The following is a 23,160-nucleotide window of genomic DNA, read 5'->3' as shown; positions in this document are numbered from 1 at the left end:
CCCAGCCGTGAAGGTACTACAGGGGTTCATTCTCATTCTCCAGACCCTTTGTGCATTTCGTGTAAAGGGAGGTGGCGGTGAATTTGGTGACCAGCGTCCCTCCAGCTCAGACTCTGACCGTCCCTCTTCTTTTCCTTCCAAGTCTGAATTTGCCCCTGTCCAGTAGGATATGACATTGTGTTCCTCTAGCACAGAAGAGGATGGTCTGGAAGGCAGACTGTTGAGGACAGAGGACCAGGGAGTAGCAGTATCCAGTCAGCAACCTTGGACCAGCCAGGGACGGAGGCGGTGCCAGCAGGGGGTGCCAGAGCAAAAGCCAAGGGCACTCTGATCAGCCCAGGTATCCAGTGAGGGGTGTGTCAGGGGCGTGGCCTCTGCCTGGGCCACACTTAAATAGTGGAAGAAGGCCAGTGCGACCTAGGAGGAGGAAGCCAGGCCGGATCTGCCTGGACCCCAGCCAGTCCAACTGCCAACCCAAAGCTGCCATGAGGCTCCCGAGCGTGGCTCTTTTGCTGTTCCTGTTCCTGCGCACTGGTGAGAGTATCCCCGAGGAAGGGTGTTGGGCCTAGCTGTGCTGTGCTAAACGTGACTGCTGTCCCCTCACACCTACCAGGATGCAGCATTGAGGGCCATTTGGAGGAGGCCTCAAAAATGCCAACCAGATGTCAGGGAAGAACTCCCGGGGTGGCCTGTCTGGTGCAGAAGGCAGCAGGGAGCTTAGGGGATGCAGCAGCCCTGAAGCAGAGGAGGGGTAAAGAGGGTGAGGAGAGCGGTATGTCCAGGTGACGACCTTTGGCAGAAAGGACCTGGCCCCCAGACAAACGGTCCAAAGGCAAGTTCCAGATGTTTCCCTGAAGCACAGGCCGGCCTCTAGAGGATCTCGGCTGCAAAGCCATCAGCCCCCTCTGGGCCCCTACTGGGGCGCACCTAGGACTCTGACCTGATCAGATCAAGGGACACAGAAGGAAGCCCACGGAGGACCTGTGTGGCCTGCTCTGTGTGATTGACTTCCGACACTGAAGGTGGGCTTCTCACCTGCTCCTAAGTCTACTGATGTCACCTTTAAGGGAACAGAACCCGAATCCACCCACCACTCCTTGGCCTCCCGTGCATATCGTGCGTGTGGCGCCTTCCTGTGACGGGGACCTGACTCTGCCCTCAGTGCAGAAGGCAGGGCACCCGCAGCTACCCGCTCAGTCATGAGGTTCAGTTTGTCAGCGGAAGGGCAGAGCCAAGGTGGGACTCCGGGCCAGTAGCTCTTTTCAAAGGCCAGGAATTTGTCAGCCACAGAGTCTTGGGCCCAGCGCTTGCTCTTCCCAGCCTGAGCCCCATCGCAGGGATTTCCCACTGCTCGGTAGCTGGCTGGGTTCCGAGCCACCGATCTGCAAGCACAGCTCTGTCCTGCCTGTGTCTCACCGCCTCTCCATGGGGGTGCAAGGCTGTGTGGCAGGGGACATGCAGGCTGGTGGAGCCTCCGTGGCTGGATAGGTGATGAAATTATGTCACCTCTCCTGCCCCGCAGGCCTCGGTCTGACGGAGGTGCGCTGGTGCACCGTCTCAAACGCGGAGCAGCAGAAATGCGCAGACATGGGCAAGGCCTTCCAGGGAGCTGGCATCCAGCCTCTCCTCCTGTGCGTCGACGGCACCTCCGCTGACCACTGTGTCCAGCTCATCAAGGTGACGCCTCTCCCTCCAGCCTGTCCCCCACCCTGGCCCAGGCAAGAGGGACCTGACTCAGAAGGAGCACACAACAGCCCCATTCACTGGGAAAGAGGCCACTGTCCCCTCTGCCAAGGCTGGGCGATGCAATCTGCTGAGTTTCCCGAGCAGCAAGAGCCTAACCTTTTCCTTGCAGGTGGGAGGGGCAGGGGCTGTAGGCACCAGTGGGGAAAGCAGGAAGTGGAGAGAATCCTCTTGTAGGATTTTCCTTCTGTGATTGGGACAAGGATACTATCACTCTTGCAGGAGAGAGCAAGCTATAGTGACTGTCCTAGCTTGGTTTTCTTTTTTTTTTTTTTTTTTTTTTGGTTTTTCTGAGACAGGGTTTCTCTGTGGCTTTGAAGGCTGTCCTGGAACTTGATCTTGTAGACCAGGCTGGTCTTGAACTCACAGAGATCCACCAGCCTCTGCCTCGTGAGTGCTGGGATTAAAGTTGTGCACCACCATGCCCAGTTGGAGCATTTTCTTGATTGATGATAAATTGAGATGGAAGGGCCCAGCAGTGTGGGCAGCGGCCTCCCTGAGCAAGCCATGGAGAGCAAGGCAGTGAGCACCACACCTCCATGGCCTCTGCATCAGCTCCTGCCTCCAGGTCCTGCCCTGAGCTCCTGCCTGACTTCCCTTCTTGATGGACTATAAGAAATAAACTCTTTTCCTTCCAAGCTTCTTGTGAGTTCAGGGTCAACTTGGCTTACAAAGTAAGATCTAGGACAGCCAGGGCTATACAACACAGTGAAACCCCATCTTGAAAGAAAGAAAGAGAGAGAGGGGAGGGAGGGAGGGAGGGAGGGAGGGAGGGAGGGAGGGAGGGAGGGAGGAAGAGGAAGAAGGAAATGCTCCCTATGCCAGTCTGATGAAGGCATTTTCTCAACTGAGGTTTTCTCTTCTCAGGTAGCTGTAGCTTGTGTCAAGTTCAAGGGGAAAGAAAACCTAGCCAACACAGTGACTCCACGGCCCATGGTGGTGGTCACCGTGGAGCTTTCCAGAATGAGGTTCCTAGAGAGGAAGCCCCCATTCTAGGGTCCTGAGTAACTGTGTGAGATGGGAAGGCAGGTCTTGGTGATGGGAGACCCATTAAACTGCCATGGACCATTCTCAGAGGCAGGATAGGATGAGGAAAGTAGTCGCCATAGGACAGGCACTGGGTCTCCATTGCAGTCTGGCCCCCAAGAGGCCTCTGAGAACTAATCAAGCAGTGGGGTGGCAGAAGCCAGCAGCAATGAGTGACAGTTCCTCTTAGCCTTGGTCCTGTGTGACCTCTCTTGGAGGGAGAGCCTGGTAGGGAGCCTCACAGTGAAGAGATGCTTTGTGGCTCCATCTTGTGTCTCCTGGTTTTCCTCTATGCGTGTCTGTCATGACCCTGGAAAATTAGTGACTATTATTTGTGAAGAGAAAATGTGGTAAAGCCAAGTTGAGTTCTGAGCCTGCTAAAAGGAGAAGTCCTGGGCCCTTAGGACAGGGACAAGATAAGACTCGGGGTCAGGTGAAGGCATCGGAGACCTCCCATACTTCTTGAGGGGCTCTGGACTGCCTGTGGGTGTCACTGAGTTTTGGCTGAGTGGGCCCACAGCTGCCCTGACTGACCCTCACTCTTCCATCAGGACCAGAAAGCTGATGCCATCACTTTGGATGGAGGAGCCATTTATGAGGCAGGGAAGGAATATGGTCTGAAGCCAGTGGTCGGTGAAGCATATGACCAAGGTAAGGGACACTGGGCGGGAAAAGCAAAGATCCCACACACCAGCCAATCGGGCCATGTGACCCTGAAGTCCCCAAGCTGGTCACCAGCTCTGTCCACAGGGGGCCCAGGCAGAAAGCCCTTCTGAGAATTTCCTAGTTCTCTCTTGAAACCTTCAGGTGGGAGACCCAGGGGCACAAAAGTGACCCGACAGCATACCCCAACTTTTGTGCACTGGGCCCTTGCTGAAGGGCAGTGCCTGGGGCAGCGTCAGGTGGAATGCAATGTGCAGGCTCCTGATGACCAAGGTGCCCACGCATACACACACTTCAGTGCCCCTTAGAAGCAGCTTGTGCACTGAACACGGCCTCTCACAGCCCTTCCCGGAGTCACCACTGTCCTCCCTTCCTAGACGCTGGGACCTCCTATTATGCTGTGGCTGTGGTCAGGAGGAATTCCAACCTGACCATCAACACCCTGAAGGGCGTCAAGTCCTGCCACACAGGCATCAACCGGACTGTGGGCTGGAACGTGCCCATTGGCTACCTAGTGGAGAGTGGCCATCTCTCAGTGATGGGCTGTGATGTGCTCAAGGGTAAGGACTTCTGGCTGGCCCAGCTTGCTGCCTCGGCCTCCCAGTCAGCCCCTCCTTTCTCGACTTAGTCTGCTCAAGTGTCAAGGATCACTCTCACCCCATACCCCCCAGAAGCTGCAAAGCGCCACGCCCCAGGAGAGCCTTCCCAGACCGCAGCCACAGCAGTCACCAGTCACCTGGTGGCCTCCGTTTGAGTTTCTGGCTGGTCGGCTCCTGCAGAGCGCACTGCCCATTCCCATGCACCACGTAACACAGCCAGGCGGGGGACCCAACCACAGCTGTGGGAAGACATCAACCTGATGAGGGTGGCCTCAGTCTGCACATGTGTCCCGTGCCCTACAGGATCAGAAACTATGTTTTTCAGGATCCAAACAAGCTGTTGACTTCACCTACAAGGCCCCAAGTGACTTGTGGACCCAGCCATGGTGTAACTGACAACCTAGGAGAACCTAGCCGGAGCCTCTCAGGGTGGCTGAGGGTGGGCGGTCCACCCAGTCATGTGGGCAAATATTTGTGAGGGGGTGCTTCTGGAGGCCTTACTACTGATGAAGAAAAGACAAAAAAATCCACAAAAATATGCAGACCAGTGAGTGGGTCAGACCCTTGACAACCCAGATCTCCTCAATACTTTCCCCTCTTTTGGTGAGATTGCTGGTCACTGATTTGAAAACTCCAGCAAGCACAGGATCCAGTTTGCATTCAGTTGTCCTGTGAAGACACTTACAGTAAACATCTTATTTCCCAGCCACAGCAAGGGCCCCACCCAGGTCCGAGGGCCCAGTGTGGGATACTGGTGTGACTTCCCAGGGTGGGGTCAGTGACCTCTCTTTGCTCCTTCCCGAAGCTGTTGGTGACTATTTCGGGGGCAGCTGTGTCCCTGGGACAGGAGAAACCAGTTACTCTGAATCCCTGTGTCGCCTCTGCCGTGGTGACGCCACTGGGCACAACGTGTGTGACAAGAGCCCCCTAGAGAGATACTATGACTACAGTGGGGCCTTCAGGTGAGACCTGGGCAGCAAGAGAGCTGAGCAGTGTGTGGAGAATGACCGTGTGATGTGGAGAATGACCGTGTCGGCTACGGGGCATCAAGGAGCCCTTTGTGCAGAGCTGTTCCTGGCTAGTTTACAAACACGAAACCGGAAGGTGCCAGGGTGGATTTGCTCACAAAGTCAACATGTTTGGTGTATTTAGAAAAGGGAGTACTGACCAAAGAGGATGGAAAAAGCCATCTCAGGCTGTTCCCTGGCCCCATTCTGATGTCTGACCGTCAGGGAGGGTCTTGCCCTATGCTGGTCCTGACCGGCACTTTAGCCTTCCATGACCCAAGAGAGTCTAAGGGCTCATGTCTAACCCCATGTCTTGCATGAGAATTCCCAGCCCATGCAGCAATCAGTCCTCAGTGTCCCTACCTAAGGTGGGGGCCTCAATGGTGGCCAGAGGGAGCAATTTTTACCAGAGGGAGGACACAGTCCTTACTGCCTCCCCATGTCCCTGGCTATCTGCCCCTTCTACCTCATGCCCTCAGAGGCCTCAGTGTCCTGGTGCCTCCCCTGCCCTCGGTCCAACCTACTTATTATCTGGCTGTGAGGACCCAAGGGCCCCTTTGCCCAGTAATCCCAACCTGCCGCCCATATTGGGAGAATAGATGGAAGCCGAATCCTTTCCACTTTCCACATTTGGATGTGACATGAAAGGCCTCCTAGTCCAGTCCCCTGGGTCAGAGGAGGTCATCTTCAGAATTCGTTGGGTGTCTGAGCTTCAGATGGCAGGCCAAGGAAGACACTGCAGGACCCTGACTCACTGTAAGAAACCACTAATAGCCAGGCCTGGTGCACGCCTTTGATCCCAGCACACAGGATGCAAAGGCAGTCAGTACTCTATATGGGTTCGAGGCCAGCCAGGGTTACACAGAGAAACTGTGTCTTGAAAAGAGAGAGAGAAAGAGACCATTCAAGCTCAGAGTCCTTATGATGGAGCTAGGAAGGGTAAACAATTTGGCAAAGCCACACAGGCAACAATCTCAGCTGCGGATCTGTAAATACAGGCCTCCTAGGGTCAACCCCTGCAGCACTGGTCAAACTTCCAGGGTAGACGATGGGTGGCATTGAGTGGCTGAGCAGGGGTCATGCCCGCCCCCCCCCCAGGCTCATGGCTTTTCCTACACAGGTGCCTGGCGGAAGGAGCGGGCGACGTGGCCTTTGTGAAGCACAGCACCGTGCTGGAGAACACAGACGGTGAGTGGGGGTCAGGCTCAGCTGCCCAAGCTGGCCCCAGATGACCAAGCACTCTGGTTCAGTGCTGCTCCGAGTCTCTCCGGGGGACTCTGGACAAAGCACAGGGTCTACGTCCCTTAGCTCCCTATCTACAGATATGCGGGTCTTACCGCGGCGTGCGGGTTACGCGGCGTGCGGGTCTTTGCGTGCGGGTCTTACCAGCGGCATTCCTTGGTGTAGCAGGGGTGGGGGCAGGCAAGGCTCTGCTCTAAGTGTGGAAATGGGTTCTGTCCATGACCACTTAAGTATACAGCCCTGTACCAGACACTGCGGGCTGCCCTGTCCCTTCCTGGTGTCCCCTGTGACCTGGAGGAGACTGGCCTGTTCCAGGACGGTCTTACTGAAGATGCGTTGCCTGGATGTGTTGGTTGAAGTACCACAATCAAAGTGCAGACGGAAGCAAACCCTTGCTGTGCCCCCACTCTCCCCCACCCCATCCCTTCCCCACCCCCATCCCCACCCATCCCCCCACCCATGGTCACTCCTGACCTTCGCCTGGCCCAGGGTGTGTGAGCCTTATGTTTGGGGTTGTGTTTCTTGTTTTTGTTATTGTTATTTGGAGGTTTCGAGGGTTGTTTACAAGGTCTTATAAAGTGTAAAAGAACTCTCCTGAGTGTAGATTCCGAGGTGAGCCAGGCAAAAGTAAGATAAATATAAGTGTGGCCTAGGCTACAAATCCCCCAGTGTTAGTCTCCCAGGTGCTGGGATTGTGGGCATGTGTGCATGTCCAGCTGCCATCGGTTTCTCTCCCCTCCTCCTTCTCTTCCCGTTTTAAATAATCGACTCCTTTTAAAAATCAAAACAAGTACCAGTGGTGGCACACACCTTTAATCCCAGCACTCGAGAGGCAGAAGCAGGTGGATCTCTCTGAGTGAGTTCCAGGACAGCTACACAGAGAAATCCTGTCTCAAAAAACAAAGCAAAACAGAAAAATTAAGACACATGCCATGTTTAATTATGTAAACATTGTTCAACAGTCAGTAACTATCCAGCACTTGAGCATTAAAAAATGTCAAACCAGGCATGGTGATGCATGCCTTTAATCCCAGCACTCAATAACTCAAAAGCAGCCTTGTCTACGTGGCAAATTCCAGGCCGAACAAGGCTACATAATGAGACCATGTCTCAAAAAATAAAGGATATACAGCCAGGGGCTGTAGAAATCACTGCTCTTCCAAAGGACTAGGGTGCACCTCCCAGCCACCCACATATTGGCTTACATCCATCTATAACTCCAGTTCCAAGGGATCTGATGCCCTTTCCTAGCCACCAAAGACACCAGGTACACACATGGCACACAGACATAAATGCATGCAAAACCCATAAACATGAGAGAGATAGACAGACAAACTTTGTATTTTCCCTTATTGTTTTCAATCAACATTGTACATGGGTATTCTGTCATTCAGCATTCCTTTTAAAGTGACTTGACAGTTACACAGAGAGTCTAATGGATATCCTGCAGTAAGTGAGCTCCTCCCCGATATGGGACATGCATGACACATCCTTCAGCCCTGTCACATGAACTGTATTGTCATTAATTCACTACCTCCTGGTAGTTTTTTAAGCAGTGAGTTTTAACTAGGATTGCTTATAGGGACATAGATGAGGAGTTACTACAGGGGCATAGACAACTTTACAGTGGCCACACCACTGGAAAAAAGATTCTTTCCTCCTCCCTCAGTAATCATAACTGCTTATAGAGCCAGGGGGACTGGGGCTGAGAACCCCTCCCACTCCATGACAAAATGTTGATGGGTCCAATCTGGTAAAGGTCTTGTGCACACAGTCACTGTTGCTTTGAGTTTAAAAGGACGACGGCCATACCAACGGCAGCAAGGCCGCACGCCACAGCACCCACCCCTTCCTCTTGGATTCCTTCCCATTTATGACTGAACACTCAGCAGTTGTTTATTCTCAGCTCTTGGACCAGTTATAAGTGCTGCTGCCCACAGCACAAGAGGCTTCCCTGGCCACGCTGGCGGCGGCACTCTTCAGAAGCTCAGCAGGAATATTATGTCCATTTAGCGAAACAGTGGAACATTCTCCACCAGGACCTCTGACCTCCAGATCACAGGCTTGTGACTGGGTTCACAACTGAGACATGAATTCCTCCTGTGGAGCAGGCCTCAAATCCAAGCAGGAAGTGGTTGGTTACCCCCAGCAGTCATACCACAATTGCCCTCATAGGCACATCTTCCTGGCAAGTCAGTAAGGAGCTATGGGTGGTTAACAATGTTCATGACGGCTCCTACCTAACGACCTACATGGTATCTGTGTGGCACTATGAAAGCTATCCAGCAGGAAGGAAGTTTCCAGCTCACTGCTAGTTTGATTTTTCTATGTCCTGCAACCAAAGCGTTTGGCTTCATCAACAGGGTCTTACCATCTACTCCTGGTGGGCAACCGACAGCACTGTCAATAACCTGTATTGTTTGGGGCACCTCATGGGGGCTCCCCAGTAAGCAACTCATAGGGAGGCAGCCCCACCTTGGCACTGGGATTTTCATTTAATAACCTACAGCTTCTGGGAGTGGCTTTAATACTTGTCATTTCATGCTAACTGTTGTGCCTTAAGTCAGTGAATCAATCCATCATGTACTCTAAACTTCATGAAGGCAGACATAAACCAGATTTAATGATGGACAGCAAGCCATCTCGTAAAGGACAAGGCATCAAGAACTGTCTTCCAGACAAGACAATACTACAAAATGAACAATCCTTGATATAGTCCCCAGGATGGGTTAGGCAAAGGAGAATTTGAAAGGACAGTTAAAAAAAAAATAGGGATGTGTTAAGTTTGAATCAGCATTTAATTTTTTTAGTTTTATATATGCATGGGTGTTGGTCTGAATGTGTGTCCATGTGTTATTTGCATGCTAGGTGCCCAAGGAAGCCATAAGAGGTCATCAGATCCCCTAGAGCTGGAATTACAGTTGTGAGCTCCTATGTGGGTGCTGGGAATCAAATCTAGGTCCTCTGGAAAAGCAGCCAGTGCTCTCAACTGCTGAGCCACCTCTCCAGCCCCAGACTGTTGTTTTGTTTGTGTGTGTGGTTGTTGCTGTTTTGTTTGTCTTTTAAGTTTGAGCAGTAACCTAGCAGTTTCTAAATAAGTAGTTAAGAAACATCTTCATGAGCCAGGTATAGTGGTCCACATCTTTAATCCCAGCACTAGCAAAGGAGAAACAGGTTGGATCTCTGTGAGTTCAAGGCCAGCCTGGTCTAAATAACAAATTTCAGGACAGTCAGGGATATATAGGGAGATCCTTTCTACACACGCACACACACACACACACCAGAAAGAAAGAAAGATCTTTCTGTAGAATGTTAAGAGCAAAAACAGCTGAATCAACATTGTCTAGAGCAATGAAGCAATGGGACTTCATCCCTAAAAGCTGAGAGGTAAGGATGGTGACTGGAGGCCTAAATGTGTGCTTGGCTCTTAGACAAATGATGCTGAAAGGCGTTCAGCTTGAAGTGGAGAGCAATGGGGAGAGATGTGGCCCGTGTGGTACTGCGGTTGCTCTAAGTGCCTGTGTGGTGAGTGGAAATGGCCTTGCTGGGTGTGCCTGCGGCGTTGCCTTTTGCTAGCTGTGTGAGTTTTAATGACCACACAGGTTGCCTTTGCCTTCCCATTTCCTAGTAGAGTCCCCTTGTTTGAACTTAGAGCAGCGGTTCTCCTGGGTTGCAACCCCTTCAGGGGTGGAATGGTCCTGTCACAGGGGTCACTCAAGACCATCGAATATATCAGATATTTACATTACGATTGATAACAGTAACAAAGTTACAGCTATGAAGTGGAAATGAAAGTAATTTTATGGCTGAGGGGAGTCACCATAACATGAGGATCTGTACTAAAGGGTCACAGTGTTCGGAAGGTTGAGAACCACTGGTTTAGTGATCATAGGAGGATCACTAGATAGAACCCACTGTAGTTTGGTTCTAGTCCTTAATATGACTTTTTATAATACTCCTATTTGGTATTGTTGCCAATCTCAGATAAATACTGTTTTTCTGCTAAGAAATGTATGAAACTGGAAACAGATGGCTGAGCAGTTGAGTGCTGGCTGCTCTTCCAGAGGACCTGAGTTCAGGTCCCAGCATGGACATCTGTCTGCTCACAAGCACTAACTCCAGGAGATCTGATGCCCTCTTTAGGCCTCCACGGGCTACTAGACACACTCACATGGACACAAAAGATGTAAACAAAACTATTTTAAAAATCTGCAAAAGAAACATGGACTTTATGAAAATAATGTGGAAATATAGATATCTGAAAAATAGTATGCAAAATTAACTGTGTGCTTAGTTATGTTCAAGGACTTAGAAAAGAGAAATAGAAGGTAAATTAGAAAAAGACCATAAGGGAAAAATAGTATGCAAAATTAACTGTGTACTTAGTTATGTTCAAGGACTCAGAAAAGAGAAATAGAAGGTAAATTAGAAAAAGACCATAAGGGAAAAATAGTATGCAAAATTAACTGTGTGCTTAGTTATGTTCAAGGACTCAGAAAAGAGAAATAGAAGGTAAATTAGAAAAAGACCATAAGGGAAAAAGCAACCAAAAGAGTAACATTTGGCCCATTGGGAAAAGCTTGGAGGATTACCCTTATCCCTCGAGGCCACAGCTCTGAGGAGAGTCTGTCAGGTGACTCACTGTGTCTTCTGCCCCTGTCCCGTCCCCACCCCTGCCTACTTGCCACAGTTAGCTCTGTCACCCTAAGCAGCTCTAGGTTCTTACTCCTCTTGTCGTTATCTAACAGAAGTTGTGACAGGTAGACAGTATACATCCAAGGCCATGTGTGTGGCTGAAGATTCCCACCAGCAAGACGCCCAGCCTCCTCCAGGCCCCCTCCCATACCGCACTGCCCCCACCCTCTGTGAGCACAGGAGCTGACTCCCCAGTTCCCACCTTCCAGGGAAAACCCTGCCATCCTGGGGCAAGGCGCTGATGTCACAGGACTTCCAGCTACTGTGCAGGGATGGCAGCAGGGCCGACGTTACTGAGTGGAGACGGTGCCACCTGGCCAGGGTGCCTGCGCATGCCGTGGTCGTCAGGGATGACATGCCTGGGGACCTCATATTCCAGCTGCTCAATGAAGGCCAGGTGAGGAGCAATGCTGTGCCCTGAAAGCTCCCAGGCAGCACCGGGCCCTTAGGGTGGGGGCGGAGGGAGCTCTGGGCTAAGGTCTGCAAGGATTCTCCTGAGACAGGCCTAATGGGGCCAGCAGTTAGTTCCGTATAAAACGGGGAGCACTCCGCAAGCTGGCAGGGCTGGAGGACAGCCGGATCATGGCACCCCTCAGTGGAAGCCCTGCCTACACTTGCATCTGAAGATCAAAGCCACAGCTATGGGAAAAGAAGATGGCAAGTGTGCCATTGCTCACCCGGTGAACAGCGTTGGAGACCCTGCTATGTCGGTCACCGCCCAGTCTTGTGCTCATAGCCGTCTAGATCTGGGCCACGAGCCCCGTGTCCAAATGGTGGGGTTGGATGGGGGCACGCAGGGAACTGGCAGAGTGGACACCTGGCCTGAGGTTGCGGGGAGGAGCTTCAGGTGACTGAACTTGGGCAGAAGGGGTGTAGCCGGCAATCCCCCCACCACCGCTTCTCTCGTTGACACGCAGATTCTGTTCAGCCACGAGGCCAGCAGCTTCCAGATGTTCAGTTCCGAGGCCTACGGCCAGAAGAACTTGCTATTCAAAGATTCCACGTTGGAGCTCGTGCCCATCACCACGCAGAGCTATGAAGCGTGGCTGGGCCAGGAATACCTGCAAGCCATGAAGGGTCTGCTCTGTGACCCCAACCGTGAGTCCTCGTTTCAGAACTATTGAGTTCTGTCAACTCTCATCCTGCTCCTCTCTCGTCACCCTCAGGACTCAGGTGTTATCTCTTGCCCGGATTACTGCAGTAGTCTCTAAGTGGGCTCCCTTCCCACAGCCCCCATCCCTATAGATCTCCCACCTGCAGCCAAGGCAATAGCAAGCCAGACTGAGTTCAATACGCTGCAGCCAGTCTGCCTCAAGCATCTCACAGCTTTCCCTACCAGGAAGTGGTTAAATCACATCCTGGCCACATGGCTAGTAAGAGAGACCCAGAAATTCCCTGAGCTCTGACTTGAAAGGCCTCCTGCTGAATGTCTCAACCCCCATGTGTATCCTACACAGGACTGCCCCGCTACCTGCGCTGGTGCGTGCTGTCCATACCCGAGATCCAGAAGTGCGGAGATATGGCTGTGGCCTTCAGCCGGCAGAGACTCCAGCCAGAGATCCAGTGTGTGTCGGCTGAGTCCGCAGAGCACTGCATGGAACAGATCCAGGTGCAGTGGCCAGGGAGGAGGCAGCTATAGCACAGGGCACGGTCCTTATCTCCCACCCCGATGCACAGTGGCCCAAGGGGGCAGGGGCACAGAGATCCTGCGACAAGGTCAGAGGGAGGAGGCCAGAGCGCAGTTGGTTGTGAACAGACCTTTGGGCTAAGAAAGTCTCTCCCTTCCGAACCTCGGTTTCCCCTGCTAGGAAAAGCTCGCGGGGAACCCTGGAGGATTCCATGCAGGTGAGGGTGACCGAGTGGAGCGTGAGTTTATTAGAAAGGGGAGGGAGGAGGAAAGAAGAGAAGAGGGAGGCAGGAAAAGTCCTGTCTGTCCCAGGGGAACAGCAGCAGAGAGAGGGAAACAGAGCAGAGAGAGCGGAAAGAGCGTGCATGGGCGGAGGTCTGTCTTTTAAAGGGTCCTTTGCACATGGACTGACCAGGGTGCTGCCTGAGTGCGTTCTGCCAGGTGACAGGAGCAGGCCAGCGTAATGCCTGAGTCCTTACATCCTGTACATGGTGAGAGTGGGACATTGTCCTTTGCTAGATGTTTCTGAGGTGGCCCACACTCAGAAATGGATTTCATTGTGTCTGGGAATTAGTGCACAAAAGATTTCTAATAGGAATGTATGAAAACTATGCATCCTGCATATAAGGGAGTAGAAAGAATTCTTGGCCTTTCTTTTTTTGTTTTGTTTTGTTTTTGTTTTTGTTTTGTTTTAAGACAGGGTTTGTCTGTGTAACAGCTCTGGCTGTCCTGGAACTTGCTCTGTAGACCAGGCTGGCCTTGAACTCACAATGATCTGCCTGCCTCTGCCTCCCAAGTGCTGGGCTTAAAGGCATGCACCACCCCCCCAGCAGCATTTCTTTTCATTGTTTGGCTTTAGTTTCTTCCCTAAGCACTTTCTATGATCCATGCATTGTATTGGTACCCACTGATCCACAGTGAAAACCCAGGGCCCATCTAGTCTGCCCTCCTGGCTTCCTGGGTTGGACTTTAAAGCAGAGGGAGGCTGGGAGGAGAGGGTTTCTATTTCCTGGTGCCTGGCAGACTGGCCTTTGTCCAGGTAGCTCTTTCCAAATGCCACAAAGAGATGGGAAGGGCAGGGTCAGCTGCCTCTCGGCTGGAGACTCCTTCCCTCAGTCTTCAGAGGAGCATGGCAGAGAAGGGGCACCCAGGCCTGTGGAGAGATGAGCAGAGGCTGGGCCTCCTCAGAAGCCCAGCAAGAGCACCAGTGAGCCTCAGCTCCTGCTTCCCAGGCTCTGGAGATGGTGTCCAGTGTGGCGTTCACTTCCCTTTCCTGAATTCCACAGTGACTGGGCCCTGGGCTACGGGTTCAGGCTGTGTCTTGCTTGGTGTGAGGAACTCTGAGTGGAGAGAAGTCCCTTAGAGTTACACCCAGGAGGGCAAATGTCTGCTGCCCCACGGTTAACCTCCTCACGCCCGAGGTCTACATAGTGTATGGCACCCGCATAGGGTGCCGGACCCCTTTCTCCAGCCTGGCGCTTCTCTTGGAGTTTATCATATTCCTGTGGCTTTATTGCCACACAACACCTTTTAGGATCCTAGCTACAACCTAGGCTAGGGTCAGAAGGCTTCAGAATGGGCAGGTGGGGAGGGGAGTCGGTGGCTGGAGAGAAGAGCTGCCTGCTGCCTTCTCGGATGCCCCTAACCTGCAGGGGAAATCCTCCTGAGGCCTAGGTTCACCGTCTTCTAACCTCTCGGATGCCCCTAACCTGCAAGGGAAATCCTCCTGAGGCCTAGGTTCACCGTCTTCTAACCTCATGGCCGTTCACCATGGCGGGTGCATTTATCCATGCGGTGTGCCACCCAGTGCAGAGTGCTAAGAGACCCTGTGCCTCTGGGAGATTGAAGTCCCTGGGGACCAAGCCGTAGGGCAAGCGTGCCTAGTGGAGGCAAAGCAGGGAAGCGAGAGAATCTCGGCAGCCATGTTCTGAAAAACTGCTGTTGCCAGGAGCTGGGGTGCCCCTGCCTGTGTTGGCTGCTCTTTCCCTTCAGCCACCCGGCAACCTCTGGGCCTGGCATCTTCACGAGTGCAGGGAGGGATGGGGCAGGAACAGGAGGGGATTCTCCCAACCAGGGTGACTCCCAAAGGAAGAGAGTCAGAGCTCCCCAAGAGGGGAGAAGCCCTGCTATTCCCAGGGATTCCTGCCCTCCGGAATCACAGTAGGGCTCTCTGTTCCTGCAGGCTGGGCATATTGATGCTGTGACCCTGAAAGGCGAGGACATTTACACAGCAGGGAAGGTGTACGGCCTGGTCCCGGCGGCTGGGGAGCTGTATGCCGGTGAGTGATTCTCCCCTGCCTGGTCACTCATTCTTTTATAACTCTAGACCTTTTCCCTAAACCATTTTGAGAACCTCCAGCTTCCTCTCGTGCCTCATCTCTGGACCTTCTACCAGCCTTCTAACGTGGAGCAAGCCCCTCCTACCCCAGGCCTCAGTTACCAATGCACTCCTCTAAGCTGTCTGAGAACTTTCCTGGCAGGGTCAAGAGCCCAGCCAGTGTCTGTTGTAGTCTTCTGATTTTCAAATTCCCCATTAACAACTATAAAAGCCATTCTTAGCAGCCAACCCAGTCCATCTGTATAGATCAAAGTTTGCAGAGGTGTGTCCTTGGCCTCTCCCTGACATTACATGGAGCCCTCTGCCTATTTAGTCATAACCTTCTCAGTGGTTTGGGCTTGACTTTGTCCTTTGTCCTCTTAAGAACTGACCTTGGGGCCGGGCAGTGGTGGCGCATGCCTTTAATCCCAGCACTCGGGAGGCAGAGGCAGGCGGATCTCTGTGAGTTTGAGGCAGGGCTGGACCGATAGCCTCCAAAACAATACAGAGAAACCCTGTCTCGTAAAACCAAAAAAAAAAAAAAAAAAAAAAAGAACTGACCTTGGGACATTTGGTCCCTTCCACTTGGCTGTGAGAAATCTCTAGGTTTAGTGAAAGTGTCTGCAGGCCTCAGCTGAGCCTGCTTTTCTCCCAAAAAGTGAGGAAAATGCCCCTGGGTATGAGGCAGACCATGGCAGGGTCCCTGGGATGCTTCAGCCAGGGGAAGAGTGAAGACACCAGCTGTTCCCTAAGGGCCACCAAGATGAGACAGAGAAACAGGAGGGGACAGTTGAGGCATGGATCACAGCTCTGATAAGGGACCTCTTCAAGATGTCATCTCCCTGCAGAGGAGGACAGAAGCAATTCCTACTTTGTGGTGGCTGTGGTACGACGGGACCGCTCCTACTCCTTCACCTTGGATGAGCTACGAAGCAAGCGCTCCTGCCACCCAGGCTTGGGCAGCCCCGCAGGCTGGGATGTGCCCATAGGCTCCCTCATCCAGCGGGGCTTCATCCGGCCCAAGGACTGTGATGTCCTCACAGGTACCTCCCTCCAAGGGACACAGATCCCAAAGCTCTGTGGGATCTGATGGGGAGATGGTCAGCTCTGAGGGTCGGGAACCTGGTCTTGTTCTTGACTTGGTCCTGGGAGATGCGATGCCCCCCCCACACACACACAGCTTCATGGTGTGTCTAGGTGTTCCACACACTCAATCTCGAGTAGAATTTACACTGACTAACACAGGGGTATGGAAATGAGAATGGGCTTGGGTTGTCCCCACTCCTAGCAGCTCCTAGCGTTTGGGGACCTTGTTAGAAAGTGGCAGGGCATGCACTTCTGTGCCTAAATATCTAAAAGCTAAGATGGAGACAGAACAAGAAACCCTTGCTAACTGCCCACCATGTGTCTTGTGCAAGGCTCTCCCCATATTCTCACGTCCAGAGCCAGTGAGCTGCTTGAGTGACTGGACACACGTCTCTCCTGGTGGTAACCCAGAGAAATAACGTTTTCTTACTTCAAAGCACAGGGGGCACTAGGATTGACAGTTCCCTCTCCTGACAGAAGGCAGTTGCTCTAGAAGGGAGAATAGATTATGAGGGGGCTGGAGAGATGGCTCAGAGGGTTAGAAGCACTGACTATTCTTCCAGAGGTCCTGGGTTCAGTTCCCAACACCCACATAGTGGCTCACCTATAGACAGAACGCTGTACCCATAACAAACAAATCTTGAAAAAAATAAATTAAAAATGAAAGATAGTGAGATAGTGACCTCCCATCCCTGAGGAAGTTCAGGCAGAGTCCAGTGGGATGGGGGAAGGGCTGCCTTCTCCTCCCTGGCTGTCTCTCTGCTGAGGTCCTCATCACATCCTTTCCATTCTGCCCCAGCGGTGAGTGAGTTCTTCAATGGCAGCTGTGTGCCTGTAAACAACCCTAGGAACTACCCTTCCTCGCTGTGCGCGCTCTGCGTGGGAGATGAGAAGGGCCACAACAAGTGTGTGGGCAGCAGCCAGGAGAGGTACTACGGATATAGAGGGGCCTTCAGGTACTTGGTGGCCGCCGTGGGGCAGGGTCTTCTGGCCTGGCTCCTGACAGGACTGTCCTTCTGATGTCTGCCCTGCTCTCCTGTGTGACAGGTGCCTTGCGGAGAATGCAGGGGATGTTGCCTTCGTCAAGCACACAACTGTCTTTGAGAATACAAATGGTACATGAGGGGGCTTGGGATGGAGCAGCGACGGTGGGAGGGAGGGAGGGCCCGCCGTGCCTGGTCCAGAACAGTCCGGGCACAGGGTGTTGCTGGGTTTGGAGGCTGAGCAGCACCCAGAGACCCCAGTGTAAGAACAGATGTTAGGATGCCTTCCTTTGGTCCAGAATTCAAGTTCATATCCCACTGCTATGCGGTAACTGCATCTCAACCCACTGCAGGTATTTATGGGGTGATGAAGCCTGTGGTGGGGTTGCAAGACCTCTCCTCTTGTCACTGTCATAAGCAGGTCAGTGCCCTGTGTAGGGAAGTCCACTCAAGTGGCACCAAGGCAGTGCCCAGCCAAGTTCACCACACAAACAGCTGAGTTTCCTGGAGTCACCTTCCCAGGCTTCACTGGGGCAGAAGAGTCAGACTCTCAGCCCCAGGACCCCAAAAGCTGCATCTGAGATCCTGCCTGAGGCCAGTACCTCTCAACTCCCATCACTCATCCATTGTGTTAATGGCTGGGGTCGGAGCCCACAGCACTTAATGCTTTCACTTTTTGCCTACCCTGCTGTGCCTCGGGCTTTGACATTCCAAAAACCAGGCTGAGTCATCTTCATCCTTCCACTGTCTTCACAGAGACACAACCCAAGGGGCTCAGCCATGGCCCAGAAGGCAAATAAGACACGTAGGAAAAACATCAGTATTTCAAAATTCAGATCCCACCCTCAGTCCCCAGAGGCCACCGAGGTCACAGGACTCGGCCCCAATCGAGCTGGAGAGAGCCCTTCCTGTTGTCACACCCTGCTTCCATGCCTGACTCCCACCAAGAACCACAGGCCCCACCTTCCAGGGAAGGGAGCTGGACTCCCTGCATAAGCTGACAGCTCTGGCTTGTCCCCCAAGCCTGGCAGTGTGTTGGAGAGATTTGATGGCCATGGCTTTTCTTATCTCTGTGTGGAGCCCACCTGGTATTCCTTCTGGAAGGGAGGAGGGCGGATGCTAAGTGAGCACCTGAAAACAAGAGGACACCACTTCCCAGGGTACCAGCCTCTCGGGAAGCTCTGAGCATAGCCGCTGGCTTCAGCATCACAAGTGCTAGTTGGAAATGCAGATTCCCAGCTCTCCCCAAGGTTTGCAGAGTGAGATTATTCACAGACTGTGTCCCTTGGAACTGTTTTATACCCATGGGAGGTTTCAGACTACCCTGCAGTCTGAGATCTTAGGTCTCAAGGTCACCCATGCCCAGGCTCCAGGGCATAACCCACAGAGGACTTCTTGCTTGGAAGGGGAAGTCATGAAGATATCTAGACTTAGCATTGTAGCACATGCACGTAATCCTGGCACTGTGCAGGCTGAGGCAGAAGGATCATAGTTTGAGGTCAGTTTAGGCTATATTGCAAGACCCTGTCCCCCAAAATAATAATAATAATAATAATAATAATAATAATAATAATAATAATAGCAGCCTTGGTTTTGTCAAAAAGTGAGGGTGATAATCCCCACCCTGTCCATGTTATAGGCAGAGGCTGTGACCCACGCCTGTCACATTGAGTGCTCCTCCTCATCATTCACCCAGCTGGGCTGTCACTCCTGTGACAGAGCAGAGCACAGCGTCTGGGAAGCAGTCCAGGAATCACCACCTCCCCCCTGGTAAAGGGTCTCATGGATCTCTCTCCCACTTCTTCCCACCCCATGCTGTCTCTCAGGCCACAATCCTGAGCCCTGGGCCGCTCAGCTCAGGTTGCAAGACTATGAGCTACTATGCCCCAATGGGGCACGGGCTGAAGTAAGTCAGTTCCAAGCCTGCAACCTGGCACAGATGCCACCCCAAGCTGTCATGGTGCATCCAGACACCAACATCTTCCCTGTGTATGGACTTCTGGACAAGGCCCAGGTGAGCCAAACTAGAGTGACCTCAGGGAGGGTGGGTGGCAGTGGTGAGCTACCCACCCCCCCACCCCCCCACCCCCGCCTCACCAGCTGATTTCTGCTTACCCTCACAAGAAACTGAGGGACACTCCCCAGCAATAATCTTTGTCTCCCGAATCATACATTTTCCTTCTCAACTGGATCATTCTCACCAACAGACGAGCATGCTGTCTCCCCATCTACACACAGCAAACTGTCATCCCGGCCTCACATCTCTGATAATTACAACCCCTCCAGGTTACTGCTGCTACTGTTGTGTGGTGCTGGTACTCCAAACCCACAGGCTCACATCTGCTGGGAGTGCCCTCCCTTTGAGAGCAAAACTCCTCCAAAGCTACCTCCTAGAGCCATCAGTTCCTCTCCTGATCTTTCTCAGGGGTAACACTACTCCAGACAAACACTGCGAAGTCCTAAGAACTGCTCTTGTCAAGGACATGGTGACCAATGTTGCTGAATCCAAGGGTCTCTTTCTAGGACCTCATTGCCTCTGATTTGATGGCTGCAGCTCCCTCCTCCTAAACTTCACCCTCCTCTAAAAGTCACTTTCTCCAGTGGCTCTCAGGTCCCCACACCAGACTAGGTCTCCTAGTTCCATTTACAAGGCAAAATTCTCCCTCCTTTCACCCACCAGAACCACAGACTAGCAGAGCCACTGGTCTGTCCCTATATTTAGAATTGTATATATTCTGTTCCAAGAGCAACTCCCTCGAGCCTATGGCTCCTCTACCTGGTCCTCGTGTTTTCTGAGGTGGGGAAGAATACTGTGTGGATGGTTGTTTTTCTGATAGCGACTAACTTCTAGAGGGTCTACAAGTCCTCTCCTCTAAGACTGATGGTCGTGGCTGCTTTCTGCTTTCCCCTTGATGATTAACAGCGGACACACGTCAAGCAAATTCTCTAGATGTCCTTTGTTCACACTGTTATCTGTATGCCGAGCTGGCCTCAAACCCTCAATCCTCCTGCCTCAGCTTCCTGAGTCCTAGGATTGTAAGCATAGGCCACCATGCCTGGCTGTATTTACAGCTCTTGGCATTGTGTCTGATCTTTCTCCAGCTCACTGGGGCTGTCCAAAGTACATTCACTCCAAGGATCCCTGTCAGGGACGCAGGTCTCAGGATCACCCCGGGACCCTGATGGGGTTTAGTGATGACATCATCAGCTCCTTCACTGTTTTCTTAGTCCTGGTGACAGAGCAGAAGCCCCTATCTGTGGGATTGCCTCAGCTCATTGGAAAGGATTGACGAGCAAACACTGCCAAAAAGATTGAGAAATGTTGAGCACGTCACATCTGCACCCTCTCTCTTCTGGATCCTTCTTGCTATACATCTCACACTTCAGTTCTGCATTCAAGAACTGGTGTGACATTTCTGGCTGTCTTTGGATGGTGCCTCTATGCAAATCTTCTCCCAGACTCCCTTTATGGCCCAGGCTCGTCAGTGGTTAAAATAGGTGGTTTCAACAGAAAGATTCAGTGCCCTGAAATGCTTGCTCTTAGGGACCCATGTGATTTTCCATAAGGTCACACATAACAGTTGCCTTTGGTGTTTTCAGGACCTGTTTGGAGATGACCACAACCAGAATGGGTTCCAAATGTTTGACTCCTCCAAATACCACAGCCAAGACCTGCTTTTCAAAGATGCTACAGTGCGGGCAGTACCTGTTGGGAAGAAAACCACATACCTGGAATGGCTGGGGCCTGACTACGTGGTCGCCCTGGAGGGGATGCTCTCTCAGCAGTGCTCGGGCGCAGGTAGGGGAGCAGGCCACTTATGCCCACACTTGTGATGCCCCCTTCAAAGCTCCCAGACACCCCGGGAGTTTGGAATCAAAAGTTTGAGAAAGCTGAAGGGTATCCCAGGTCTCGATGAGGCAGAGAAAGAGGTTCCCATTTCATCTGCTATCAAGGTAAAGTGTCCCGGGCAAGTCCAAACAGGGAGGCTTGCAGATAACTGAGTCAGGAGCTCTTGCCTGTCACCCAAATAGATGGGGATCATGAACATAAATGCTGAAAATGATAGTTCTTGGTGGATCTGAGGTAACAGCATAAATATGCATGCCGCATAATTTGGAAGGGAATGCATATGTAAAGAAACCAGGGAAAGGAAAGATTGTCATGGGGAGGAAGAGAGACTGGATCTAGGGGAGCACACAGAAATAGCGCCCACTGCCTGTGTGTGAGCACCAAACCGGCCGCCCACAGGCCGGGCGCTTCTAGTCTTAACTTCCTGTCACCCCTCCCCCACCCCCAGTGGCCGCGGCGCACCGAGTCCCCCTGCTGACCCTGCTCGTGCTGGGCCTGACAGCAGGCCTCCTCCCGCACGTTCTCTGAATGTGGCTGCTGCAGGCGGGCGACCTGAGCAGGGTAGGCTGCGGAGTCCAACCCAAGAAACCTGGAAATCGGCTAACCCTGCAGGAGAGCGCGGGATGCAAGAGGCCAGGTGAGGACTTTCACACACAGCCCTCGGATGTGCGAGAAGTTTCTGGAATCAGGACGATTGTTAAGGCCAAGTGTTCCCACCTGCCCGAGCCCTTGGTACCTGAGGCGACTGGCGAGCAGCCCAGTCATGCCTCCCACACTGGCGGCGCCTGCAGCGAACCTGTGCCTCCCACCTGGAGCCTCTTGGCTGGCTGGGGAAAAGAGGTCGGTTGCTGTGGCAACCGTGGAACAGCTTCCCGCACCAGCATCTGCGCCAGCCGCCTGGGGAGGTCCTTGTCTTCTGTGACACCAAGGAGCCCAGCCTTCTGCACTGCAGATCTACCAGACTGGGGTGGGAGAAAGGCCAGAGATGGACTGTGAGAATGCAGTCCTGCAGAAACCCTCAGGTGAAGGAAGTGCCCCAGTAAGAATGTCAGAGGGTGAGGAGCTCGATTCAGGGTGGGGACTTCCTACCCTGCCTGGACCTCACTGCATAGTGAGACTGCTGCCTAGAATCCTCTGCTCCCTCCTGTGGGGTCGGTCTCAACATAATCCTCCGCCTCCCCCTACCCCGCCTCACGGTGTACTCGTCCCCCATCAACACATACACACACACACACACACACACACACACACACACACACGCGCACGCACGCACGCACGCACGCACACACGCACATGCACACGCGCACGCATGCACGCACACATCTTGCCTGTGTGGGAACATTTCTATACCGTGTCTGAAGGTGCATGAGCTAGCCCAGAATCAGGCCCTGTGATGCCTGAGACACCGGGGTTGAGGTGAGCCCTGTCTTGCCTGGCTAACCCTGGTGCAGAAGGACCCCCTGATTCCTGCACTCTGTGAGAGTCAACAGAAAGCCTAGGGACGACCCTCTCTCCACACCAGTTTGTCATTGTTCTCTCAAGAGCCAGAAAAAGTTTTTCAAAAACCCCAGCTCTTACTCCAAATTTTGTTCCTTTAAAAATCCTAAAGAGAAGAAACGGGAGGGAGCAGCTCTTGTCAGCACTCTGGAAGCAGCGTAGGCCTGCAGCTATCTGTGTACGGGTCTGTGTGGGGGGACCGCGGGGCGCTGGTGACAGGCCAGGTTCCCAGTGGCTCGCCCCCACCCGTGGGCGACAGGACAGATCCTTTACTTCTCTCAGCAGTGGAGGAGGCCCAGCAGTGTCCCAGCCAGAGCCACACCTTCCTGAGGAATCTGGGTCACCATTTGGAGACAAAGCCCCTCCTCCCAGGACACAGCCACCCATTCCTCTCTGACCTGGGGATTGATATTTTTCTCAAAGGAGACTTTCACACGAGAAATGTATTCTATGTGGGCGAGCCATTGATCGTGCTTCCCAAAGTGTGATGTGTGTGCTGTGTGTCTTTTGGGTGTGACTTTCAAAGCTGCTGTGTAAATGACGTCCGATTGCCAGGGGACACTCCATGTGAGTGCTAAAGAAAGACATTGATTGTCTCCTTTTTAAATAAAGCCAAACAACCCTGGATTGTGATGGAGACTGTCTGCCACTGACTCAACTTGTTTTCTTGGTTGCTCAAAAGTCTACCTGCCTCCTCCAGGATGGCACGTTTCATTTAGAGCCCTGCTGACTGGAAGCCAGAGTCAGGGACCACTCTGCGCTCCAGCCATTGCGGCCTCCGTTCGCTTCTCCGTCTGGACCAGTTCTCTGGCCTCAGCCGTTCCC

At 52.7% G+C, this 23,160-nt stretch overlaps 1 protein-coding gene across 2 annotated transcripts; it reads left to right on the top strand.

Moving 5' to 3' along the window:
- Nucleotides 1–383: 383 nt before the first annotated feature.
- On the top strand, nucleotides 384–22,972 carry Meltf (melanotransferrin). 2 transcript variants are annotated; one of them, XM_040750947.1, is made up of 16 exons: nucleotides 384–534; nucleotides 1,523–1,677; nucleotides 3,321–3,420; nucleotides 3,810–3,992; nucleotides 4,837–4,993; nucleotides 6,159–6,226; nucleotides 11,185–11,372; nucleotides 11,893–12,073; nucleotides 12,433–12,584; nucleotides 14,785–14,881; nucleotides 15,768–15,962; nucleotides 16,805–16,934; nucleotides 17,053–17,120; nucleotides 18,815–19,002; nucleotides 20,589–20,787; nucleotides 21,287–22,972. In XM_040750947.1, exons 1-16 carry the CDS (start codon nucleotides 486–488, stop codon nucleotides 21,364–21,366), a joined length of 2,190 nt encoding a protein of 729 aa, XP_040606881.1. In that variant the 5' UTR covers nucleotides 384–485; the 3' UTR covers nucleotides 21,367–22,972. The 2 variants fall into 2 exon arrangements, with proteins under 2 accessions (XP_040606881.1, XP_040606880.1); XM_040750946.1 differs by having other exon boundaries at nucleotides 16,805–16,961.
- Nucleotides 22,973–23,160: the final 188 nt, after the last annotated feature.

The sequence above is a fragment of the Mesocricetus auratus genome, unplaced genomic scaffold (assembly GCF_017639785.1).
Source record: "Mesocricetus auratus isolate SY011 unplaced genomic scaffold, BCM_Maur_2.0 Super-Scaffold_100008, whole genome shotgun sequence".
NCBI lineage: Eukaryota > Metazoa > Chordata > Mammalia > Rodentia > Cricetidae > Mesocricetus > Mesocricetus auratus.
Note: the sequence above shows the minus strand (reverse complement) of the source record. Positions and strands in the feature narration are given on the sequence as shown.